Source organism: Heterodontus francisci, chromosome 17, assembly GCF_036365525.1.
Source record: "Heterodontus francisci isolate sHetFra1 chromosome 17, sHetFra1.hap1, whole genome shotgun sequence".
Classification (NCBI taxonomy): Eukaryota; Metazoa; Chordata; class Chondrichthyes; order Heterodontiformes; family Heterodontidae; genus Heterodontus; species Heterodontus francisci.
The window spans coordinates 66,145,833-66,166,851 of record NC_090387.1 but is presented as its reverse complement, the minus strand read 5'-3'; the positions used below and the strand labels follow the sequence as shown (position 1 = coordinate 66,166,851).

General features: G+C 43.2%; 1 protein-coding gene across 1 annotated transcript in view; it reads left to right on the top strand.

The window, feature by feature from the left end:
- plekhg4 (pleckstrin homology domain containing, family G (with RhoGef domain) member 4) overlaps nucleotides 1-21,019 on the top strand; it is a 401,233-nt gene that overhangs the window by 298,970 nt on the left and 81,244 nt on the right. The window contains exon 15 of the mRNA XM_068049566.1: nucleotides 20,593-20,842. Within this exon, the coding sequence (XP_067905667.1) occupies nucleotides 20,593-20,842 (250 nt within the window). The remainder of the gene's footprint in view (nucleotides 1-20,592; nucleotides 20,843-21,019) is intronic.

Sequence of the window (21,019 nt, the reverse complement as noted above, 5' to 3'; positions counted from 1 at the left end):
GTGTAATGTAAATTGTGTACCATTTAACTGAGTACTGTGATTGTAAGTGGGACATATACCAAAACATTGCAATGCTATTTCAGGAATATAGCAGAAATGACAGATAAAATGTTTATCCCTCAGCTTACGGGATAGAAATTGGACCTTGTTGCATCTGTTGTACAGGCACAACAAGGCCCAATTTCAGGGACCAATTTCCTGTGCCGCCAAGAATATCTGGAAGACATCCAACCTAACATTGGACCAGGTCAGTTTTAAGCCATCTGATGCAGTTGCCTAAAGCGGGCAGTAGACCCCTTACCTATGCTCCACTCAGGTTTTCATGGCGTGGATGGGGCCTAGCAAGCAGCTGTGATCAAAAATGCAAGTTCTTTTTTTAATGTCCTTGATGTAGGGCCTGGAGAAGCAAAAATGTTGCTGTCTCGCTATCACTCGCCTCCCATTTTCCTGTGGCTTATCTTTGGGCTGCTGCCAGTGAAGTAAGTAGTCCGACATTCACCTTTGTAAAATGGGAAAGCTGCCTGATAATGTTAGTGAAGCCCAAAGCCCAATTTCGGGTTTGGATTCAGACCCAAAATAGGACATAAATTTCTACCCTAGCCTCTTTTAACCTAGTTATTTTGTAATATGTAAACTGGAACAGCTCCAGAGTCAGCCGGTAGTGAATTACAAAATGTATTGTAACACTACCGTTGTCATAAACTGGCACCAAACTGAAACTGTCATAGTACCAAGAGCTAATATCTTTTTCCCATCTGGCCTAAAAGACCCAGGATCCAAAAATATATAATAAATAGGCACATACATGTTCAATTGGGAAAATTTGAATTTAAATTCAACTGCAACAAATAGCAGGTGTTTCTTGACTCCTTAACTTTGGTTGTGAGCTCAATGTTGTCATGGGGACTTGCAAAAATGATTTCTGGGGGAATAATGCTTATGAAAAGCATTACCTTTTCCTGATTAGCCTTTGTTTCCCAGTGACAGCTTAATATTCAAGGAACTCCTTCTTGCTGCAGCAACTTTCTCAATTGGTACCTTTTTTTATTAGTTCTACCCATTCCTTGTTCGAAAATCAGTTTCCCTACAGGATTGTCACCTCTTTCTCATCCAGCTATCTCAAGCTGGACAGCAATGAAGCATTTCAATTAGCATTGGTAGTCCCACACTTGGGGTGGGATTGGCTCGGGGTCAGTGATGGTGATGGCCCCATTGTATCTAAAGGCATTGATAGAATACAAGGGAGTAAAAGTTGTGCTTCACCTATACAAAGCCCTGGTTAGATGATACCTGGAGTACTTTGAGCAAGTTTAGGCACTGTACCTTAGGAAGGGCCTATTGGCCTTGGAGGGAGTGCAGTGTGGATTAACCTGAATGATACTTGAGCTCCAAGAGTTAAAATTACAAGGAGAGATTGCACAAGCTAGGGTTGTATCCCCTGGAATTTAGAAGGTTAAGGTGTGATTTTGATCAAAGTTTTCAAGATATTAAGGGAAACAATCAGGATAGAGAGAAACTATTTCTGCTAATTAGGGAGTCTTTGATTAGGGGACATAGTCAAAAAATTACAACCAGACCTTTCAAGAGTGAAGTTAAGAAACTCTTCTACAGACAAAGGGTGGCAGAAGTATGGAACTCTCTTCTGCAAATGGCAACAAATAATAGATCAGTTGTCAATTTTAAATGAGATTGATAGATTTTTGTTAACCTAGGTGTTAAGGGATTTGGGCAAAGTCGGGTATGTGGAATTAGGTTACAGATTAATCATGATCTCATTGAATGATGGGAAGAATCGATGGGCTAAATAATGTACTCTTGTTCCTGTATTCCATTGGTATCATAAACTCTATGAATGGTCTCTTGTACAAGGTATCAGAATGTGTGAACCTGGACAGTGAGTGTCAATAACTTATTCAGGCATAGAGGGCCAGGCCTGAGCTACCATTTTGCTGGATATCCATGTGTGTATAGTTTCAAGTTGAGTTTGTTGGGTTGTGAATGCTGCCATTTCTTCCCTCCCCCTTCCCTGGGGACACTGAGGCCAATTGTAGAACTCTCAATGATGCCCAGGCTGAGATTAGTTGCTGAACACAAATCACGGACCTTTTGTCTTCTGTATGCTGCACTATCACCCATGCAATGCAATCAGTAAACAAATCAGGAAGCCCAGTTTGCACTTTTTATAATTCATATATTCCTTTAAGATATATTTTGATAATTGTATGCAAGCCAATGTAAAGGATGCACATCTCTGTGGGAAAATATGTAAATGACACCATGTATGTTATAAGAAGGGAACTGCCACAGTACACCATACTGATTTAATTTAATATGTTTTTCTATGATATTTAAAAACTTGAAAGTTAATTACCTAGCTTCCCAGAGGTAACTGAATATTTGGAAGTCCAGTTGATGCTTACCCGTCAGATTCATTGTAAAAACAAGACACGTTAAGTGTTACGACCAGGTGAGAAAGAGGTCTAGGGGTCCCTTTCAGCCTTTGCCTGGTCTTAATGTAACACGGTTTAATTTTTACCACACCGTGTTTTTAGCTTCCCTTGGCGAATCCTTGTTCACCGCTTTCCAATTATAGGGCAAAGAAACCAGCACAAACAGGCTTTCTCAGATTTAAAGAAGAAAAGTGAAATTTTTTCAACTTAAACTTAAACACTAATTTGGTTAACGCCTACGGACACATGACGCGTCCACACTAGCATGCATACGCCATACACACATGCAGATAGGGACAGAAAAGAGCAGAATAAATAAAGTGGAAAAGTTTGAGGCAGTATCTGAAGAGTTTTTGTTACGGGTCTTCGAGCTCACAGTAGAGTCTTGCTTGTAGGTAGATCTTGCTTTTCATTGGGGCCCAGTATTCTTCTTAAACCTTGTTCACTGTAGGAGACTTTTCTCTCTTGGGGTTAATGTATCCTCAATGGATTCAGAAGCTGGTGAGAAAGAGATGGGAGCAGGCAGACAGACAGGAGGTCGTCTTCAGTCCAGGAGCATTCTGCTTTCTGCCAGTTCAAACACTGTCTCTACAATTTAAAACTCCCCACGTTGGCCAGCACGGTAGTCACGTGACCGACTGGTATAACCACTTCTGGCTTTGTGGATTGTCTTGTCCTTTCAAGCACTGTCTGCTAATATGCAAAAATGTCTATCCAGCCAGGGGCCTGGTAACCCCTTGTCACAGGCCTTCTCTTTTTCCCAGCAACAATTTGAAATTTAATGTCGCTGTGGTAAAATTAAGGTGCTTCATTCTTGACAGGTGGGGGCCTGCATGACAGTAGGGAGTAATAAAGAGGCTGAACACAGAACTTGTAGGAGAGTTTCCAGTATAGTTAAGGCATATAATTTGGAAAAATAAAACATAATTGAATTATTCTCAGTAGGAAACTTTTTGGTTCTTATTCACCACCAATTTATGAGGCTCGCGCCAGTGAATGGCAGAAATGTGATGCTATCTTCCTCCTAGGCTGATGTGTGACTATTCTAATATGGTGCTTAAGGGTCAATGAAAATGCAAAACCAGAGTAGCAATCTAAGCCAATGCTCAGAAGTTTATTATATTAAAGCTGTGTCACTTTGCTAAAGTCAAATGAATTGTCTTGCATCAGCTAATAAGGAAACACTTTATGGTAGATAGATATATTGCTTTATTGAACTTGGCTTTAAATGTTTTCAGCTGCTTAAGTGTCATCATCATTAAGTACCAAATAGTATGTTGGCTCTAACCTTTGGAGCCTTATATATTTATATTTTTTTGATGGAAAATCAGTGTTATAATTTAAATCTTAAGTAAATGTCAAAGTAAGTAGCGCAAGTTACTAAGTCAGATATATCGACTATTTAACTGGGAGCCTTGTGTCATTGTACCAGAATCTCTGCGAAACATTTCATTGAAGCTGTTGGATAAATCCTGCTTCATTCGGTTCTGTAAAAACTTAAATTTGTGTAAAACAGCAGATAAGAAAATACTCTGGAGCCCATCTTTGAGGAAAAGGCAAGGTACTCTGTGCTTCAATTTATAAAGCCTAGAATCCTTTATCAACTGCTTTGTTTAACCTATTCTTCCACCTTTAAAGATTTGTGCACAGACACCTGAGGTTTCAGTTCTTAGGCCTGCTTTAAAATTATACCCATCTAGCTTTTATAGTCTCTCATTCTTCCCACCAAAATGTATCACACACACTTTACTGCATTTATTTTCATCTGCCATGTATCTGTCCATTCCACCACCCTATCTATATCCTTCTGAAGTCTATCATTATCTTTCTCACTTTTTTGATGAGGGAACAGAGGGTTCATGTGGTGTAAGTTGTGTTATTGCCTTTATGTAGCAATAAGGTTCCAAACAATCTTAAGTTGAATTCTTTATATGTAGAGTAACACATTTGCAAGAGAGCTCTGCCTTACGCATGTGACTAGGTGTCTTGCTCAATTTCAACCAACTTATCACATGCCAAATGACATCACTTCCTGTGATGCTGTGTGGAGTACTTCCATTGTTAAAGTGATATCACAGCAGCGTACATGGACTTCCAGAAGGTGTTTGATAAAGTGCCAAATATTAGGCTTGTTAGCAAAGTTAAAGTCCCATGGAATAAAAGGGATAGTGGCAGCATGGATATGAATTTGGCTGAGTGACAGGAAACAGTAGCGGTGAACAGTTGTTTTTTGGACTGGAGAGAGGTATTACAGTGAGGTTCCTCAGGGATTGGTACTCGGATCACTGCTTTTCTTGATCTGTATTAATGACCTAGACTTGGTTGTGCAGAGCACTATTTCAAAATTTGCAGATGACACAAAACTTGGAAGTATTGTGAACTGTGCGAAGGCTAATGATAGAGTTCAAGAGGACATAGGCTGGTGGAATGGACAGAAATGTGGCAGATGAAATGTAATTCAGAGAAGTGCAGGTATGTTTTAATAGGAAAAATGAGAGGCAATGTAAAATAAAGTATGCCAACTCTAAAGTAGGTGCAGGAACAGAGGAACCTGGGGATATATGAGCACCAGTCATTGAAGGTAGCAGGACTGGTTGAGAAAGTGGTTAAAAAGGCATACTGGATCCTGAGCTTTATAAATAGAGGCGTATAGTACAAAAGCAGGAAAGTTATGGTGAATCTTTATAAAACACTGGGTCAGCCTCATCTGGAGCATTGTGTCCAATTCTGGGCACCACTCTTTAGGAAGGATGTGAAGACATTAGAGAGGGTGCAGAAAAGATTTATGAGAATGATTTCAGGAATGAGGGACTTCAGTTACCTGGATAGATTAAAGAAGCTGGGGCTGTTCTTGGAGAAGAGAGAGTTGAGAGGAGATTTGAGATAGAGATGTTCAAAATCATGAGGGGTTAGGACAGAGTAGATAGGGAGAAAGTGTTCCCATTAGCGAAAGGGTCGAGAACCAGAGGACACCAATTTAAGGTGATTGGCAAAAGAACCAAATACAACTTGAGGAAAAGCTTTTTTTATGCAGCTTGTGGTTAGAATCTGGAATGCACTGCCTGAGCGTGTGGTGGAGACAGATACAATCATGACTTTCAAAAAGGAATTGGATAATTATCTGAAGAGAAAAATTTTGGAGTGGGGTTCTGGGACTAGCTTCAAGTACTGCCAGCCTTTCTCGTACCTCTTATTTTATCACATCCAGTATTCCAACAGCCTCCTTGTTTACTGTAGCTTTGGCAAAATCTTCTTCCTTGGTTGACACTGATGCAAAGTACTCACTTAGTACCATAGCCATGCCTTCTGCCTCCACCAATAGATCTCCCTTTTTGGTCTCTAACTGGCCCCACTGTTCCTCTGATAACCCTTTTACAGATAATATGCCAACAGAAGATCTTTGTATTCTCTTCTATGTTGGCCACCAAACTATTTTTATACTCTTTGCCCCCTTATTTCCCTTTTCACTTCTCCTCTGCTCTTTAAATTTGGAAAAAGTGGAAACCCTCATGGCTAGAATTCAGAAATAAGGGAGGACTTAAAATGGTCTTGATAGCAGCAATAATGTGGCAGGATGCATTAATTCAGAGATTAGAGAGGCTTGTCGATAAAGCAGAGTTGTTTTAATGGCAGATTTTAATGTTCATTTAGATTGTGAAGAGCAAAGTAGCTCAAGTCAGAAATTTTTTTTGAGTGCTTTCAAGACAGTATTGTGGAACAATAGGTTCTAGAACCAACAAGACCGCGGGCCCGGCTCGACTTAGTAATGAATTAAGAGTCCAATTTAGTTAATCTAACAGTAAGGGAACATTTATCTAATTCTGATCATAATATGATCAAATTCAATGTCAGGTTTGAAAAGGAGAAATGTAACACAGTTGCTAAGATTCTAGATTTTGTTAAGGCTCACTTTTTAACTGGATTGGACAGAGACTGATGACAGTGAACTCTTCAGAATTGTTATCAGGTAAAACTACAGATGAGAACTACAATGGGAGGTGTTCAAAAAAATAGCTTAATGCAGGACCAGTATATATCCCTAAGGTGCAAGAGCTCCACTTACCAAATAAAACAATCATGGTTGATAAAAAGTTGAGCGATAACACAAAACTAAAGAGCATACAAAAGTGCAAAGAATAGTATAGAGGACTGGGAGAGATAAAGAACAGCAAAGGAAGACATGAAAGGTAATAACAGTTGCAAAAAGGAATGCGAAAAGACACTTGCGAGGGATATTCTATTGTCAGAGAAAGGGTAGTCAAGGGTAATGTGAGCTCTTTAAATACAGTTGGTTGTAATATTGCAAATTAAAATAAGGAAATGACAGATTTGTTGAATAATTACTTTGTGCCAGTCCTCACATTACAGGAAGACAGTAACATACTTGGCATTCCAGGGAAATTAAGAATGAAACAACGTAAGCAAAAAAACAGTATTATAAAAAGAATGGCACGAAAGACTGATAAATCCCCAGAACCTGATGGTTTCCATCCTAGTCTTTAAAGGAAGTAGTTGAGTGAATTGCAGATGCTTTAGCCATAATCTTCTAAAGCACTCCTGATTCAGGAATTGTCCCTTTAGATTAGAAGATTGCAACTGTAACTCTATTCTTTAAGAAAGGCAAGAGAGAGAAAAACCAGGAAATTACAGACCTGACAGTCTAACATCTGTTGTGGGGAAATCATTGGAATCTATATTTAAGGACAGTGTGACTGAGCACTTGAAGAAACTCGAGCTGATTAGAGAGCCAACATGGATTTGTAAATGTATGTCATGTCTTACAAACTTAATCGAATTTTTGAGGCAATAATTAATGTAGTGGACAGGAAATGTCTATGTATAGTTTATATGGACGATCAGAAGGTATTCAATAATATTCCATATAAGAAACCATTAGCTAAAATTAAAGCTCATCAAATTGAAGGCAAATTATTGACCAGCTAGGGGATTGGTGAGGCAGGAGAAGTCAGATAGTAGGGGTAATGGGTATCTACTCCAATTGGTAGGAAGTGAATAGTGCTGCCGAACAAGGATCTGTGTTGGGGCTTCTACTATTAACTATATTTAGTAATGACTTGGACAACACAATAGGGAGCCATATATCCAAGTTTGAAGATGACACAAAAGTTGGTGGCATATTAAATAGTGCAGACAGGAGCTTAAAATTACAAATAAACATTAATAAGTTAAGTGAACGGGCAAAATTGTGGCAGATGGATTTCACTGTGTGTAAGCGTGAAGTCATCCATTTCGGATCTGAGAAAGATAGAGTCAAGTAATTTTTAAATGGTAAAGCTAGGAACAGTGGAGACCCAAAGAGTTTTCATGAACTAAAGTTTATAAGTGACGGAAGATGAGAGGCCTTCCAGATGACCATTGGAATAGTCTATCCGGGTGGTGATATAAGATTTGATTAGAGTTTCACCAAGAGATGAGCTGAGGTATGTGCAAGACAGGTACTGACAAGGAAGTTGAAGTAGGTGGTCTCTGTGATGGAGAGGATATGGTGTTGGATGTTCAGCTCAGGGTTGAATAGGAAACCAAGGTTATAGATGGTCTGGTTAAGCCTGAGACAGTGGATAGGGCAAGGGATGGAATTGGTGGCAAGGTTTTGCAGGGTGCTGTTTAAATGGACAGAATGTCAGGGGTCTGCAGATTGGGGTGCACAAAAAATCTCAATATAAGGTCCTGCATCGGGAGCACCAAAGATGAGCCTTTACTCCTGAAAGCTTAATCATTTTTGTTTTTGCATACATATATCCAGGAAACTGCTGGGTCTTGTCTTTCAGAGGGCAAGGCTGCAACCATATGTTTTCCCACTGACCTGCTGTTGTGGGTCAAATGTATGCTTTCACCTTTGGCACTTAAAGGAACTCTGGTTTATGATGGAAATTCCTGATGCTGACTTGAAATATTTAAATATTCAATGGCATATGCCACCCTACAGGGAATATTTAGGAATGTAATCCAAACTCTCCCTTCTGGTAATCTAGCATGCACATTGAGTAGGATAAAGCTTTGTTTAAAAGTCTAGCTTTATCACTAGGATATTGGTCCTTGAACATATTATGTGGTTATTGACATAATGGGCTGATTTTTAGAGCCTGTCGTCACTCCTGTGGTGAGCTGAAAAAATGCTGGCCCGCAATTGAGGGCTGCACACAAGAGCTGCCATGATCTGCCACACGGCAGCTCACGGGCTGTCTGTCCCCGGCAGTGGAGTTAGCTGCCATTTTTAAAGGGTAGCAACCCTGCTGATAAATTTGAATTTTTAAAGTGAACACCCCCCCACCCACCCCCACCCCCCCCCCCCCACCACCAAAATTTACAAAAAAAATTGTAACGCCCCGTTCGAACCCCCAATAAAAATTATAGTAAGTATTTGTCCTTCTGCCCCCAAACACATCCGTGAATTCTGACCTCCCCCCCCCCCGCCCTTACAGACTGTACAAAGTTGAAAGTTCACCCCTTCCCACCATCCCCTATACTGATGATGCTTATTTGACCTCATTCCGCCCCCCCCCCCCCCCACAGCACTGAAAATCTTAACTCCCCCCCCCCCCCCCCTCAAAATCCCCACCAGTGTCATACCTGCTTTCCCCAGATGGGAAATTGAAGGCGCGGGAGTGTCGGCCGCCGCGCTGAAGATTGCGGTGGGACTGGAAGATTGCCAGTAAGTATATTTAAATAAATTTGTTCTAATAATTTAAATATGGAAATTGGAGCCTCGCTGCCGCTGGGAGGGTCGGGTCGGGCCGGGCCCTCCCACGTTGGCCTCAGAGGCGGGCCTCTGTCGGAACAATCTTTCGGCCCCTCTGCCCATGGAGCCCAACGTCGTGGGCTTGGTAAAATCCAATGTCTGGGATATTATCGATGTAGCTTTTCCTTCCTATAATCTTCTCTGAGGTGCTCTGTTTTTCTTTTTGGCAGGAGACTTGCTCATTTTTGAATTCTTTGATTGCATGTTTTTTTTATTCAAGGGATCTGGGCATTGCTGGTAAGGCCAGCATTTATTGCTCATCCCTAATTGCCCTTGAGAAGGCAGTAGTGAGCTGTCTTCTTGACTACAACTGAGTGGTTTGTTAGGCCATTTCAGAGGGCAGCTTAAAGTCAGCCACAGTGCTGTGGGTCTCGAGTCACAAGTAGGCCAGACCTAGTAAGGCCAGCAGATTTTCTTCCCGAATGGACATGAGGGACCCAGATAGGTGATACGAAAATCCGGTCATTTCAAGGTCGCTATTACTGATACTAGCTTTTTAATTCCAGATTTCATTTAATTAACTGAATTTAAATTCCTCAGCTGCCATGGTGGGATTTGAACTCATGTCTTCAGATCATTAGTCCAGGACTCTGTTCAGTAACATAACCATTATGCTGCTGTACCCCTGTTGAAATAATGTGGGTAAGAATTATTTGAAGAACAACAACCTGTATTTATATAGTGGCTTTAATCAAACATCCCTAGGTGCTTCAAAGGAGCATTATGAAGCAAAATTGGACACTGAGCCACATAAGGCGATATTAGGGCAGATGGCCAAAAACTTGGTCAAAGAGGGAGGTTTGAAGGAGTGTTCTAAAAGAGGAAAGAGAAGTCGAGAGTCAGAGAGGTTTAGGGAGGAAATCCAGTGTTTTGGGGCTTGGCAGGCATGGGCACCCATGGAGGAGCAATTAAAATCAAGGATGTTCAAGAGGTCTGAATCAGATGAGCATCCTGGAGGGTTGTGGTGCTGGAGGAGGGTACAGAGATTGGGATGGGTGACATTATGAAGGGACTTGAAACATGAATGAGAATTTTAAAATCAAGGCGTTGCTTGACCGGGAGCCATTGGAGGTCACTGCACATAGGGGTGATGGGTGAATGGGACTTGGCATTAGTAAGGACATAGAGGTAACAAAGGCATGGATGAGGGTTTCAGCAAAAGATGAGCTGAGGCAGGGGCAGAGTTGGGCAATGTTTCTGAGGTGGAAATAGGTGGTCATAGTGATGGCTCATCTCGGGGTCACATATGATGCTAACTTTGGAAACAGTCTGTTTCAGCCTCAAGACATTTGCACAGGGGAGGGATGGAGTTGGTAGCTAGGGAACAGAGTTTGTAGCAGGGACTGAAGATTGGCTTCAGTCTTCCCAGTGTTTAGTTGGAGGAAATTCTGCTCATCCAGTACTGGATGCCAGACAAGGAGACTGATAACATAGCAACAGTGGAGGAATCAAGAGAGCTGGTGATGAGGTAGAGCTGGGTGTCATCAGTGTACATGTGAAAACTAACGCTGTGTTTTCGGATGATGTCACCGAGGGGAGGCACGTGGTTTGAAGAATAGGAGGGGGCCAAGGATGGATCCTTGGGACACACCAGAGGTAATAGTGCAGGAGCAGCAAGAGAAGCCATTGCAAAGTGATAATCTGGCTACAGTTGGATAGATAAGAATGTATCAGGCGAGTGCAGTCCCACCCAGCTGACTTTGGAGGAGGATGGTGTGGTCAACTGTGTCAAAGGCTGTAGACAGGTTGAGAATAACAAGGAGGGATAATTTACCTTTGTCACAGTCATCTATGATGTCATTTGTGACTTTGGTAAGAATGGTTTCAGTACTGTAGCAGGAATGGAAACCTGATTGGAGGGATTCAAGCATGGAGTTCTTTGAAAGATGGGCACGAATTTGGGAGGTGACCACACATTTGAGAAGAAAATGCATTTGAAAATGTGGGGGAGTTTACAAGGATGGAAAAGTCACGAGGTTTATTTTGAGGAGGGGGTGATGACGGCAGATTTAAAGGAGAGGGGAAAGAGAGAGAACTAGTAACAATATCAACTAACGTGGGGACCAGTTCAGGCACCAGTACTGGGGAAAATGGGAGCAGTTCCATTGGGATGGACTGCACTTAAACTGGGCTGGGAACAGTGCCTGGCAAATCGTATAACTAGGGCTCTGGATAGGGCTTTAAACTAAAAGAGGGGAGAAGGGGTCAGGTGAAGGGAGATTTAGAAATCTAGGGCTGAATTTACTGCCAGTGGCAGTGGCCCATAAAGTCCCACCACGGCCGTTTCCAGAAGCCCCAACGCGATTCAGTGCCCAGCAGGCAAGTAACTGCCTACTAACAGGGCTCCCGTCTCTTTAAGGGTGGGGATCCTGCCTTCAACAGCTGCTGGACAATCAGAAGGCTGGCAGTTCTAAAGTCCCAGCAGCACCACTGGGAGTGCTAGATTCCGGCAACGGTGGTGCTGATGGCGGGGCGGAAGGTGGGGGGAGAACCTACCTTGGCCCTCTGGTTGATCCCCGTTGCTATTTAATGGCAGGCAGCCAATTAACTGTCCGCCATCGGGGACACCTTCCTTTAAGGGATGAGCTCCCTCCTCCAAGAGCTGCCGGCCGGTTGGAAGGCTGGCAGCTCTGCAGTACCGGCAGTGCCACTGGGAGCGGGGGCCACTGCTGGTACTGCAGGAGGCCCGACAGCATCGAAGAGAGGATAAGACCCTGGGAGAGGGGGAGGCAGGCCCTGGCGATAGGGTTGGTAAGGGTAGGGTAGGGTCTTACTGGAGGGGCAGTGTTTGCCGCCAGGCTTTACTTGGCGACGTCTCCCTGTAATGGTGGGCCCCTCCACCTTCTACAAAATTGAGGTGGAGGCAGGAAGAGGCCCTGAAGGGCTGCAATTGGCCTGGGGCATGAAGGCTGTCTTCGGCCTTCCCTGACCCAGACAAAATGGCATGGGGCCCGGGCAATGTCAGGAATGCACCCCCTGCCATTTTTGTTCACTCCCTCCACCTCCGTGCCTGTCTCTCAAGGGTAGCACAAAATTTTGTCCTGAGAGTCAGGTATCTAAGGTGCTGAGGATACAAAGCTAGATGGGAATGTAAGCTGTGAGGAGGACACAAAGAGGCAGCAAGAAGATATAGACAGGTTAAGTGAATGGGCAATAAGATGACAGGTGGAGTATAATGTGCGAAGTATGAGGTTATTCACTTTGGAAGTAAGAATGGAAAAGCAGAATATTTTTAAAAAGTTGCGAAACTTGTAAATGTTGATGTTCAGAGGGACTTGGGTGTATTCCTACAAGGAACACGGAAGGTTAGCATGGAGATACAACAAGCAATTGGGAAGGCAAATAGCATGTTGGCCTTTATTGCAAGGAGATTGGAGTACAAGAAGGATGGGCAATAAATGCTGGCCTAGCCAGCAACACCCACTTCCCATGGACAAATAAAAAAAAGACAGATTTTTGGTGTCTCGGGGAATCGAGGGATATGGGGAGCAGGCGAGAAAGTGATGTTGGGGCAGATCAGCCATGATCGTATTGAATAGCGGAGCAGGCTCAAGGAATTGGGTCGAGAGAGCAGGATGGGGGTCTCATGGACAAGATGAACTTAGAGAGTGCATGAGGAGAGGTAGTAGAGAAATTAGAGAAAGATACAAGTTCAGGGTTAGGGCAAGGGTGCTTTAGAAAGGTCACAGACCTGAAATGTTAACTCTGGTTCTCTCCACAGATGCTGCCAGACCTGCTGAGTATTTCCAGCACTTTCTGTTTTTATTTCGGATTACCAGCATCCGCAGTATTTTGATTTTATGTTAGTGCTTTAGAGGATGTTTGGTCCAGTGGGCTAGTAAGAGGGATGTAAGTGGCAGAGACAGCTGATCGAATGGTCTCAGTGACAAAGTCATCCATGAGCTCTTCACATTTATTGTTGGAGATGAGAGTAGAGGAAATGAGAGAGGGACTTGAGAAAACGGTTTACAGTAGAGAAAAGAAGCGGGTTTTCTTTTGCATTCCAGGTCATCCTGAAACAGTGAGTTGTTTTAGCAGACAAGAGCAGTACCTGGTGGTGCTTTATGTGGTCTAGCCAGATTTGGCGTGAATGACTAAACTAGTTGTCCTTCATATCCATTCAAATCTGTGTCCCTTGGACATAAGGGAGCGGGGGGGGGACAACCAGGGTGAGAATTAGTAATGGTTTTATTATGGACTGAAGTATCAAAGGTGGAGCTGAGGGTGTGGTAGCTGCAGAAAAGTTGTGAGAAATGGCCAACGGCTAGATAGTTGGGATTTTGTAAGTGAATTGGGTAGTTTTTTTTCCAGGGGTGGACACAGAAGGAGGTCGGGTGGGATGCGGATTGGGGATGTGGGTGGATTGATACAAGGCAGTGTTCAGAGATAGCCTTATCCATGATTGATACCATGGAAGTATTGAGACCATGTGAGATGGTAAGGTCAAGGGATGGTCGTGGATAGGAGTTGAGTTTACATGGAGGAAGAGATTATGGGAGGATAGGAGAGCAGTGAATGCAGAGGAGAGAGAGCAGGCTGAGTTAAGATGTAGGTTAAAATCACTGAAGATGAGAAGTTGTTTGGTGCAGTAGCTGAGGAAGGAAAGTAGTGAATATATCTCTGAGAAAATTTTTAGCAAACTGGGTGGGTGGTAGAGAACGAGGATTTTAAATGGGGACAGGGCGAGATGCTCAAAGGAGGGGAAAGTACCAGAGGAGTAAGGGTTCAGGCCAAGGTGTGATTTGCTAATAAGGACCACAACGCTACTGTGACTGTTTCATATTTTGATATAGTGAAAACTGGTTTCACTAGGTTTTTTAGAAAAAATCTTGTTTCCATCACCCATATTTTTTCATCAGTACAAAATGACAGTCCTTAGGGGGGAAAATTAGATTGGCCAGAAAAGGGACACAGGAATTGCCGTATAAAAGCAAAATACTGCAGATGCTGAAAATCTGAAATAAAAACAGAAAGTGCTGGAAATACTCAGCAGGTCTGGCAGCATCTGTAGAGAGAGAAACAGAGTTAACGTTTCAGGTCTGTGACCTTTCATCAGAACACCTGGTTCTGATGAAAGGGCCTGCTCATTATAATGATTGCAGCATGCATCCAGGTCTGAGTAGGGGATGCAAAATCTTGAGAGGCGAATGTGAGTTGAAACCAGCTTGAGCTACTTAAAGCAGCCTGCACTTCTTAAAGGGAAGGTATATTTTGGCTTGAGCAAGTGCTGAAATTCATTGCAGAAGTGACTTGGACCTGGGAAAGATGAAGGAATGGCACAACATGGCAGAGAGCAGGCTCCAAGGTTCTCTAATACAGCACTGGAGGTTTTGCCTTCGGAAGTGCACAGGAGGACAGAGGTCCATTAACCACTGGGGGCCAGGAAGCCCTCCAGGTAAACTGAGACAGTATTGGGAGCCGATAGCCATGCAGGTCAATGCTAGAAGATCTGAACATAGTGTTGAAAGAAATTTGATGATCTTTCACAGGTGGTCAAGGTTAGTGAATGCATCATCAAATGCCACATTCCACCAACTGCACCAGTAGCCTTACGCACTGCTGAATGCATCAGATCCCCATCACTCACCTACCAACAATCTCCATCAATCATGACTCATATCTCATGTTCATAGCTTCACCTCAACCTTGCACACTTAGCACTGCTGTAAGTCTCACACTCACATCTCACACCTTGCACACCTATCCACTGCCAGCTATTCAATCATGACAACCACATCACCCAACCACATTACATCACGTTCACTGCCACACATCCCTCTCTTTTGCAGGACAAGGTGTTACATAACCAAAGGCGGCATCACGTAAGTGGCGGGGGGACAGGCATGGCTGCATGTCCTCACCCCGATGGAGGAGACAGGGCTCGCCTTTATTGATGTGGTTTTGATTGAGGTCGTGGCCAGTGGCAGGGCTGAAAGGATTGAATATGACTGTATGCTCCTATCTAATCCTCCTCCTCACATCCCACTTCTCCCCGTCTCACAATCTCTTCTGATACCCAAGCTGTATGCATGCACCTCTTGCTTCCCCCACCACCCCTCATTCCCTCACTGCAACTCTACCATTGTACCATTCTCCTTTCATATACCCAAGACCTGCCACCTAGCCAGGCAGTGGTGCAGCAGTGTGAAATGAAAGAGGAAGAAGAGACTGATGAAACACCAACACACGGTTTTTCACTCGCAGCCACCAGCTCGGATACTGCCACTGCACCTAGAAGCATAGAAAAAGTACGGCACAGTAGGAGGCCATTCAGCCCATCATGTCCGTGCCAGCCGAAAAAACTAGCCGCCTAATCTAATCCCACCTTCTAGCACCTGGTACATAGCCTCGCAGGTTACAGCACTTCAAGTGCATGTCCAGGAACTTGTGAAAAGAACTGAGGGTTTCTATCTCCACCACCATTCCTGGCAGTGAATTCCAGACACCCACCACCTTCTGGGTGAAAAAGTTTTTCCTCATGTCCCCTCTGATCCTTCTACCAATCACTTTAAATCTGTGCCCCCTGGTAATTGACCTCTCCGCTAGGGGAAAATAGGTCCTTCCTGTCTACTCTATCTAGGTTTCTCATAATTTTGTACACCTCAATTAATCACCCCTCAGCCTCCTCTATTCTAAGGAAAACAATCCTAGCCTATCCAATCTTTCCTCATAGCTGCGACTTTCGAGCCCTGGCAACATTCTTGTAAATCTCCTCTGTACTCTCTCCAGAGCAATTATGTCCATTCTGTAATGTGGTAACCAGAACTGTACGCAATACTCCAGCTTTGGCCTAATCAGTGTTATATACAGTTCCAGCAATACATCCCTGCATTTGTATTCTATACCTCAGCCAATAAAGAAAAACATTCCCTATGCCTTCTTCACCACTCTTGTCCTGCTACCTTCAGGGAACTGTGGACATGCACTCCAAGGTGTCTCACTTCTACCCCTCTCAATATCCTTCTGTTTATTGTGTAGTCCCTTGCTTTATTTGCCCTCGCCAAATGCATTACCTCATACTTCTCTGGATTGAATTCCATCTGTCACTTTTCAGCCCACTCAACTAAACCATTCTTATCATTCTGGAGTCTACATCTATCCTCTTCACTATCAACTACACAGCCAATTTTTGAGTCATCAGTAGATTTCCCAATCATGCATCCCACATTTAAGTCCAAATCATTAACATATACCACAAACAGCAAGGGACCCAACACTGAGCCCTGTTGAATGCCACTGGAAACCGCTTTCCATTCGCAAAAACATCCATTGACTACCACCATTTGTTTCCTGAAACTGAGCCAATTTTGGATCCAACCTGCCACATTCCCCTGTATCCCATGTGCTTTCATTTTACTGACCAGTCTGCCATATGGGACCTTGTCAAATGCCTTACTAAAATCCATGCAGACCACATCCACTGCACTACCCTCATCAATCTTCCTCAAAAAAACTTAATCAAGTTAGTAAGACATGACATTCCCTTAAGTAGTCAATGCTGACTATCCCTGATTAAACCATGCCTTTCTAAGTCGCAGTTTATCCTGTCCCTCAGAATTGATTCTAATAATTTACCCACCACCGAGGTCAGACTGACCAGCTTATAATTATTTGGCCTATCCCTCACATCCTTTTTAAACAATGGTATAACATTCACAGACCTCCAATCCTCTGGCACCTCACCCATATCCAGTGAGGATTTGAAGATGATCCTCAGCGCATCTGCTATTTCCTCCCTGGCTTCCTTTTAACAACCTGGGATGCAATCCATCTGGCCCTGGTGATTTATCCACTTTCAAGGATGTCAGATCCTCTAGTACTTCCTCTCTCATTATGCTTATCGTATCTAATATTTCACACTCCTCCTCTTTAACTACAATGTCTGCATCAACCCTCTCGTGAAGACAGAGACAAAAAATCATCAAGAACCCTGCCCACATCTTCTGCATCCATGCATAAGTTTCCTTGTACATCTCTGATCTCCTTAGTTATCCTCTTGCTCTTAATGTACTGATAAAACATCTTTGGGTTTTTCTTGATTTTACCTACCAATAATTTTTCATGTCCTCTCTTTTCTAATTTCCTTTTTTACTTCACCCTGCACTTTCTATACTCCTCTACACTTTCGAAAGTATTAGGTTTTTTGTGATCGTCATAAGCTTTCTTTTTCTGCTTTAACTTACACTGTAAGCTTCTAGATAACCAGGGGGCTCTAGATTTGACAGTACCACCCTCAACTACTTTAAAGGGTAGAGTAGAGGCAGGATCTACATGTGATGAGTGAGTTACCAGACACAAGTGGCCTGCAGCCACGGCAGGGAAAAGGATAGCATGGGTGCCAGTACCCCAGAGGATGAGGTTGCATATCAAAGCAAATATTGAAATGCACTTGATAGAAACTAAATGCTTTACAAGCTATGCAATGCAAAGTTCAGTCATTTTGCAAAATACTTGCTGCTCATGCGGAAAGTGTCAATTAATTTTAGTGCCAAAAAAGATTCCATTTCAACATGTGGCATAATTGTCAGCCACTTCTCAGCAACTGCACTGAATTGCACACCAGTGCCAGTTCCTTGACTTCAGTCTGCTCACTGGATCAACTTGCCTTGGACCTTTCTCTCACTCCATTCAAACCCAACAACTTGCATTTAAATAGCACTTTTAACATAGTAAAATGTCCCAACGGCTTCAACAGTTGCTGTGGTTAGGAATCAAGACTGCTTTATCAATATCACCAATGAATTCAACACTTGTATTTGCTCACAGTCATAATAAAGAACTTGTGTGCTTTAAGAGGTTTGCGGCAGAGTCAACCATCTGTGTGAGATCCTTGACTGTGTCAGACCCAGCTGCATCCTCTGCTGTTGGGATGTATTTTCAGTGTCAAAAGCAGTGAATTCTGCTTTCAGCTCCTCCCATGATGAATGAATCATGTGACTTGCCTTCAGAACACCCAGTAACAGTGACACGCCAGTGTTGTGCGTGGCAATCACTTTTCAGATCTAACATTTTGTGTGTTTTAGTGCATAAGTCACACCAATATCCATTGACTGAATTACAGACACTGTATTTACTTTGTTGGACTTAGCTGAGCTCCCATCATTGTCAACTGTGAAGGTGATTTTTCTGCCTTAGATTGTCACACTTTGGTTGAAGTGACACAGCTGCCCCGAAAAGAATGGCACCACATTTTGTTATTTCTCTGTTACGGAAGCATTTTTGGGGGCGAATTTCCAATCAGCAGCAGTTTTCTATTTTCCCCAGTCACACTAATTTAAACTATGAATATAAAGTTGCTGCTTCACTTTTTTCTCCATCTAACCATTTTTTACGAATGAAAGTTAGTGTCCAACATAAGCACAATGGGAGATTGTTTAAGAAGGTAAGAGCCTATGGGATCCAGGACAATTTGGCAAATTGGATCCAAAATTAACTTACTGGCAGGAGGCAGAGGGTGATGGTGGAGGGTCGTTTTTACGATTGGAAGCCTATGTCCATTGGTGTACTGCAGGGATCGGTGCTGGGACCCTTGTTTGTAGTTATATTAATGATTTAGACGTGAATATAGGAGGTATGATCAGTAAGTTCGGAGGTGACACAAAAATTGGTGGTGTCGTAAATAGTGAGGAGGAAAGCCTTAGATTACAGGACGATATAGATGGGCTGGTAAGATGGACACAGTAGTGGCAAATGGAATTTAATCCTGGGATGTGTGAGGTGATGCATTTTGGGAGGACTAACAAGGCAAGGGAATATACAATAGATGGTAGGACCCTAGGAAGTATTGGCCTGCTTTAGGTTGGGAAAAAGAACCCGACCCGAAACTGACCGAACCACAGCGGACCCGAGCCCGACCCGGCCCAAGTCCCTCCGATTTTGCCCCGAGCCCGACCCGACCTGAACCCGCCAGTCCTCGGCCTGACCCGACCATCCAATTACTTACCTTCCTGACATCGAACCTGCAAGAAGCTGCAGTGCATGTGCAAGACGTCATAGTGATGTCACTCGCTGACTGCGCAGACTCAGTTTCGTCCCAGACTCCCAGCTCAGGTAAGTTTTTTTTATTTTTATTTTTAATACTTACCAGCAGAGCACTTACCGTGTGTGTCCGGCCCGACCCGACTCAATCTGGACTCGGCCCGACCCACCCGAGCTTGAAAGCCGGCCCCAGAAGATGGGCCCGGCCCGACCCAATCTGAACCCGACACATGTCATCGGGTTCGGTTGGGTAGCACGCTTCTACTAGGAAGTACAGAGGTCCAGAGGGACGTTGGTGTACTTGGCCATAGATCACTGAAGGCAGCAGTACAGGTAGATAAGGTGGTTAGGAAGGCATATGGGATACTTGCCTTTATTAGCCGAGGCATAGAATATAAGAGCAGGGAGGTTATGATGTATAAAATGCTAGTAAGGCCACAGCTGGAGTACTGTGTCTAGTTCTGGTCACCACATTATAGGAAGGATGTGATTGCACTGGAGAGGGTGCAGAGGAGATTCACCAGGATGTTGCCTGGGCTGGAGCATTTCTGCTATGAAGAGAGACTGGATAGGCTAGGGATGTTTTCCTTAGAGCAGAGAAGGCTAAGAGGGGACCTGATTGAGGTATACAAAATTATGAGGGGCATAGATAGGGTAGGTGGGAATAAACTTTTTCCCTTAGCATAGGTGTCAGTAACCAGGGTGCATAGATTTAAGGTAAGGGGCAGGAGGTTTAGAGGTGATTTGAGGGGAAAAAAAATTTCACCCAGAGTGTGGTTGGAATCTAGAACACACTACTTGAAGGGGTTTAAGAAGTACTTAGATGAGCACTTGAAACACCATAGCATACAAGGCTATGGGCCAAGTGCTGGAAAATGGGATTAGAATAGATAGGTACTTGATGGCCAGCAGGGACACGATGGGCCGAAGGGCCTGTTTCTGTGCTGTATGACTCTGTGAACGCCCTCCTTCTGTGCCATAAGATTCTATGATTCTGCTTGCATTCAGTTTATAAAGAAGGACAGTTTTGTTAGTGTTAAAGGTGTCTTTAGGGTAATAATGAAAGGAAATATCAGGAATTTTATCAAGTGTCCAGTTGTCACCGCTCTCTGGGAATATTGCTTGCCTCTCCATGTTAAATTATGTAGGGTGGCAACCAAATTTATTGCTTCTAAGAATCCAAATAAGTGATCAGAATTTTGTTAAAAGCAAAAGAAGCAGAGCTGCTCTCCCGGTCCCCTCTCTATCCTCAACAAAAGTGTGAATATTTGTTCAGTAGAATGTGTTTTTTGTATACTATTAATTTTTTAATGAGTATGATTTTCCCATGAGTTAGTTGATGTATTTGCTGCTGCACTTTGAAATATGCTTCATAATGCCCAAAATATGTCTTTCTCATTACAGTAAACTGAGACACATTATTGATGAGATGGTCACAACAGAACGTGAGTATGTGAAATCTCTCAGGTACATCATTGATAATTACTACCCGGAGATGGAACGTTTTGATGTTCCTCAGGATCTGCGAGGGAAACGCAGTGTTATTTTTGGAAACCTAGAGAAGCTATACAACTTCCACAGCCAGTATTTCCTGAAAGAACTGGAAAGTTGCGTTAACCATCCACTACGTGTCAGCCACTGCTTCCTCAGACATGTAAGCAAATATTCAGTTTACCATATATAGTTATACTAAAACTGTTTTACCTTGGTCTATTCAAAACAGTGATGTATGGTGTTGGGTGAGGATTGAAATACACTGAGCAAGATGAGGAACCAAATTGGCTTATTTGTGCATAGGCTTACCATTTAACAAGCATATACAATAGTGCTG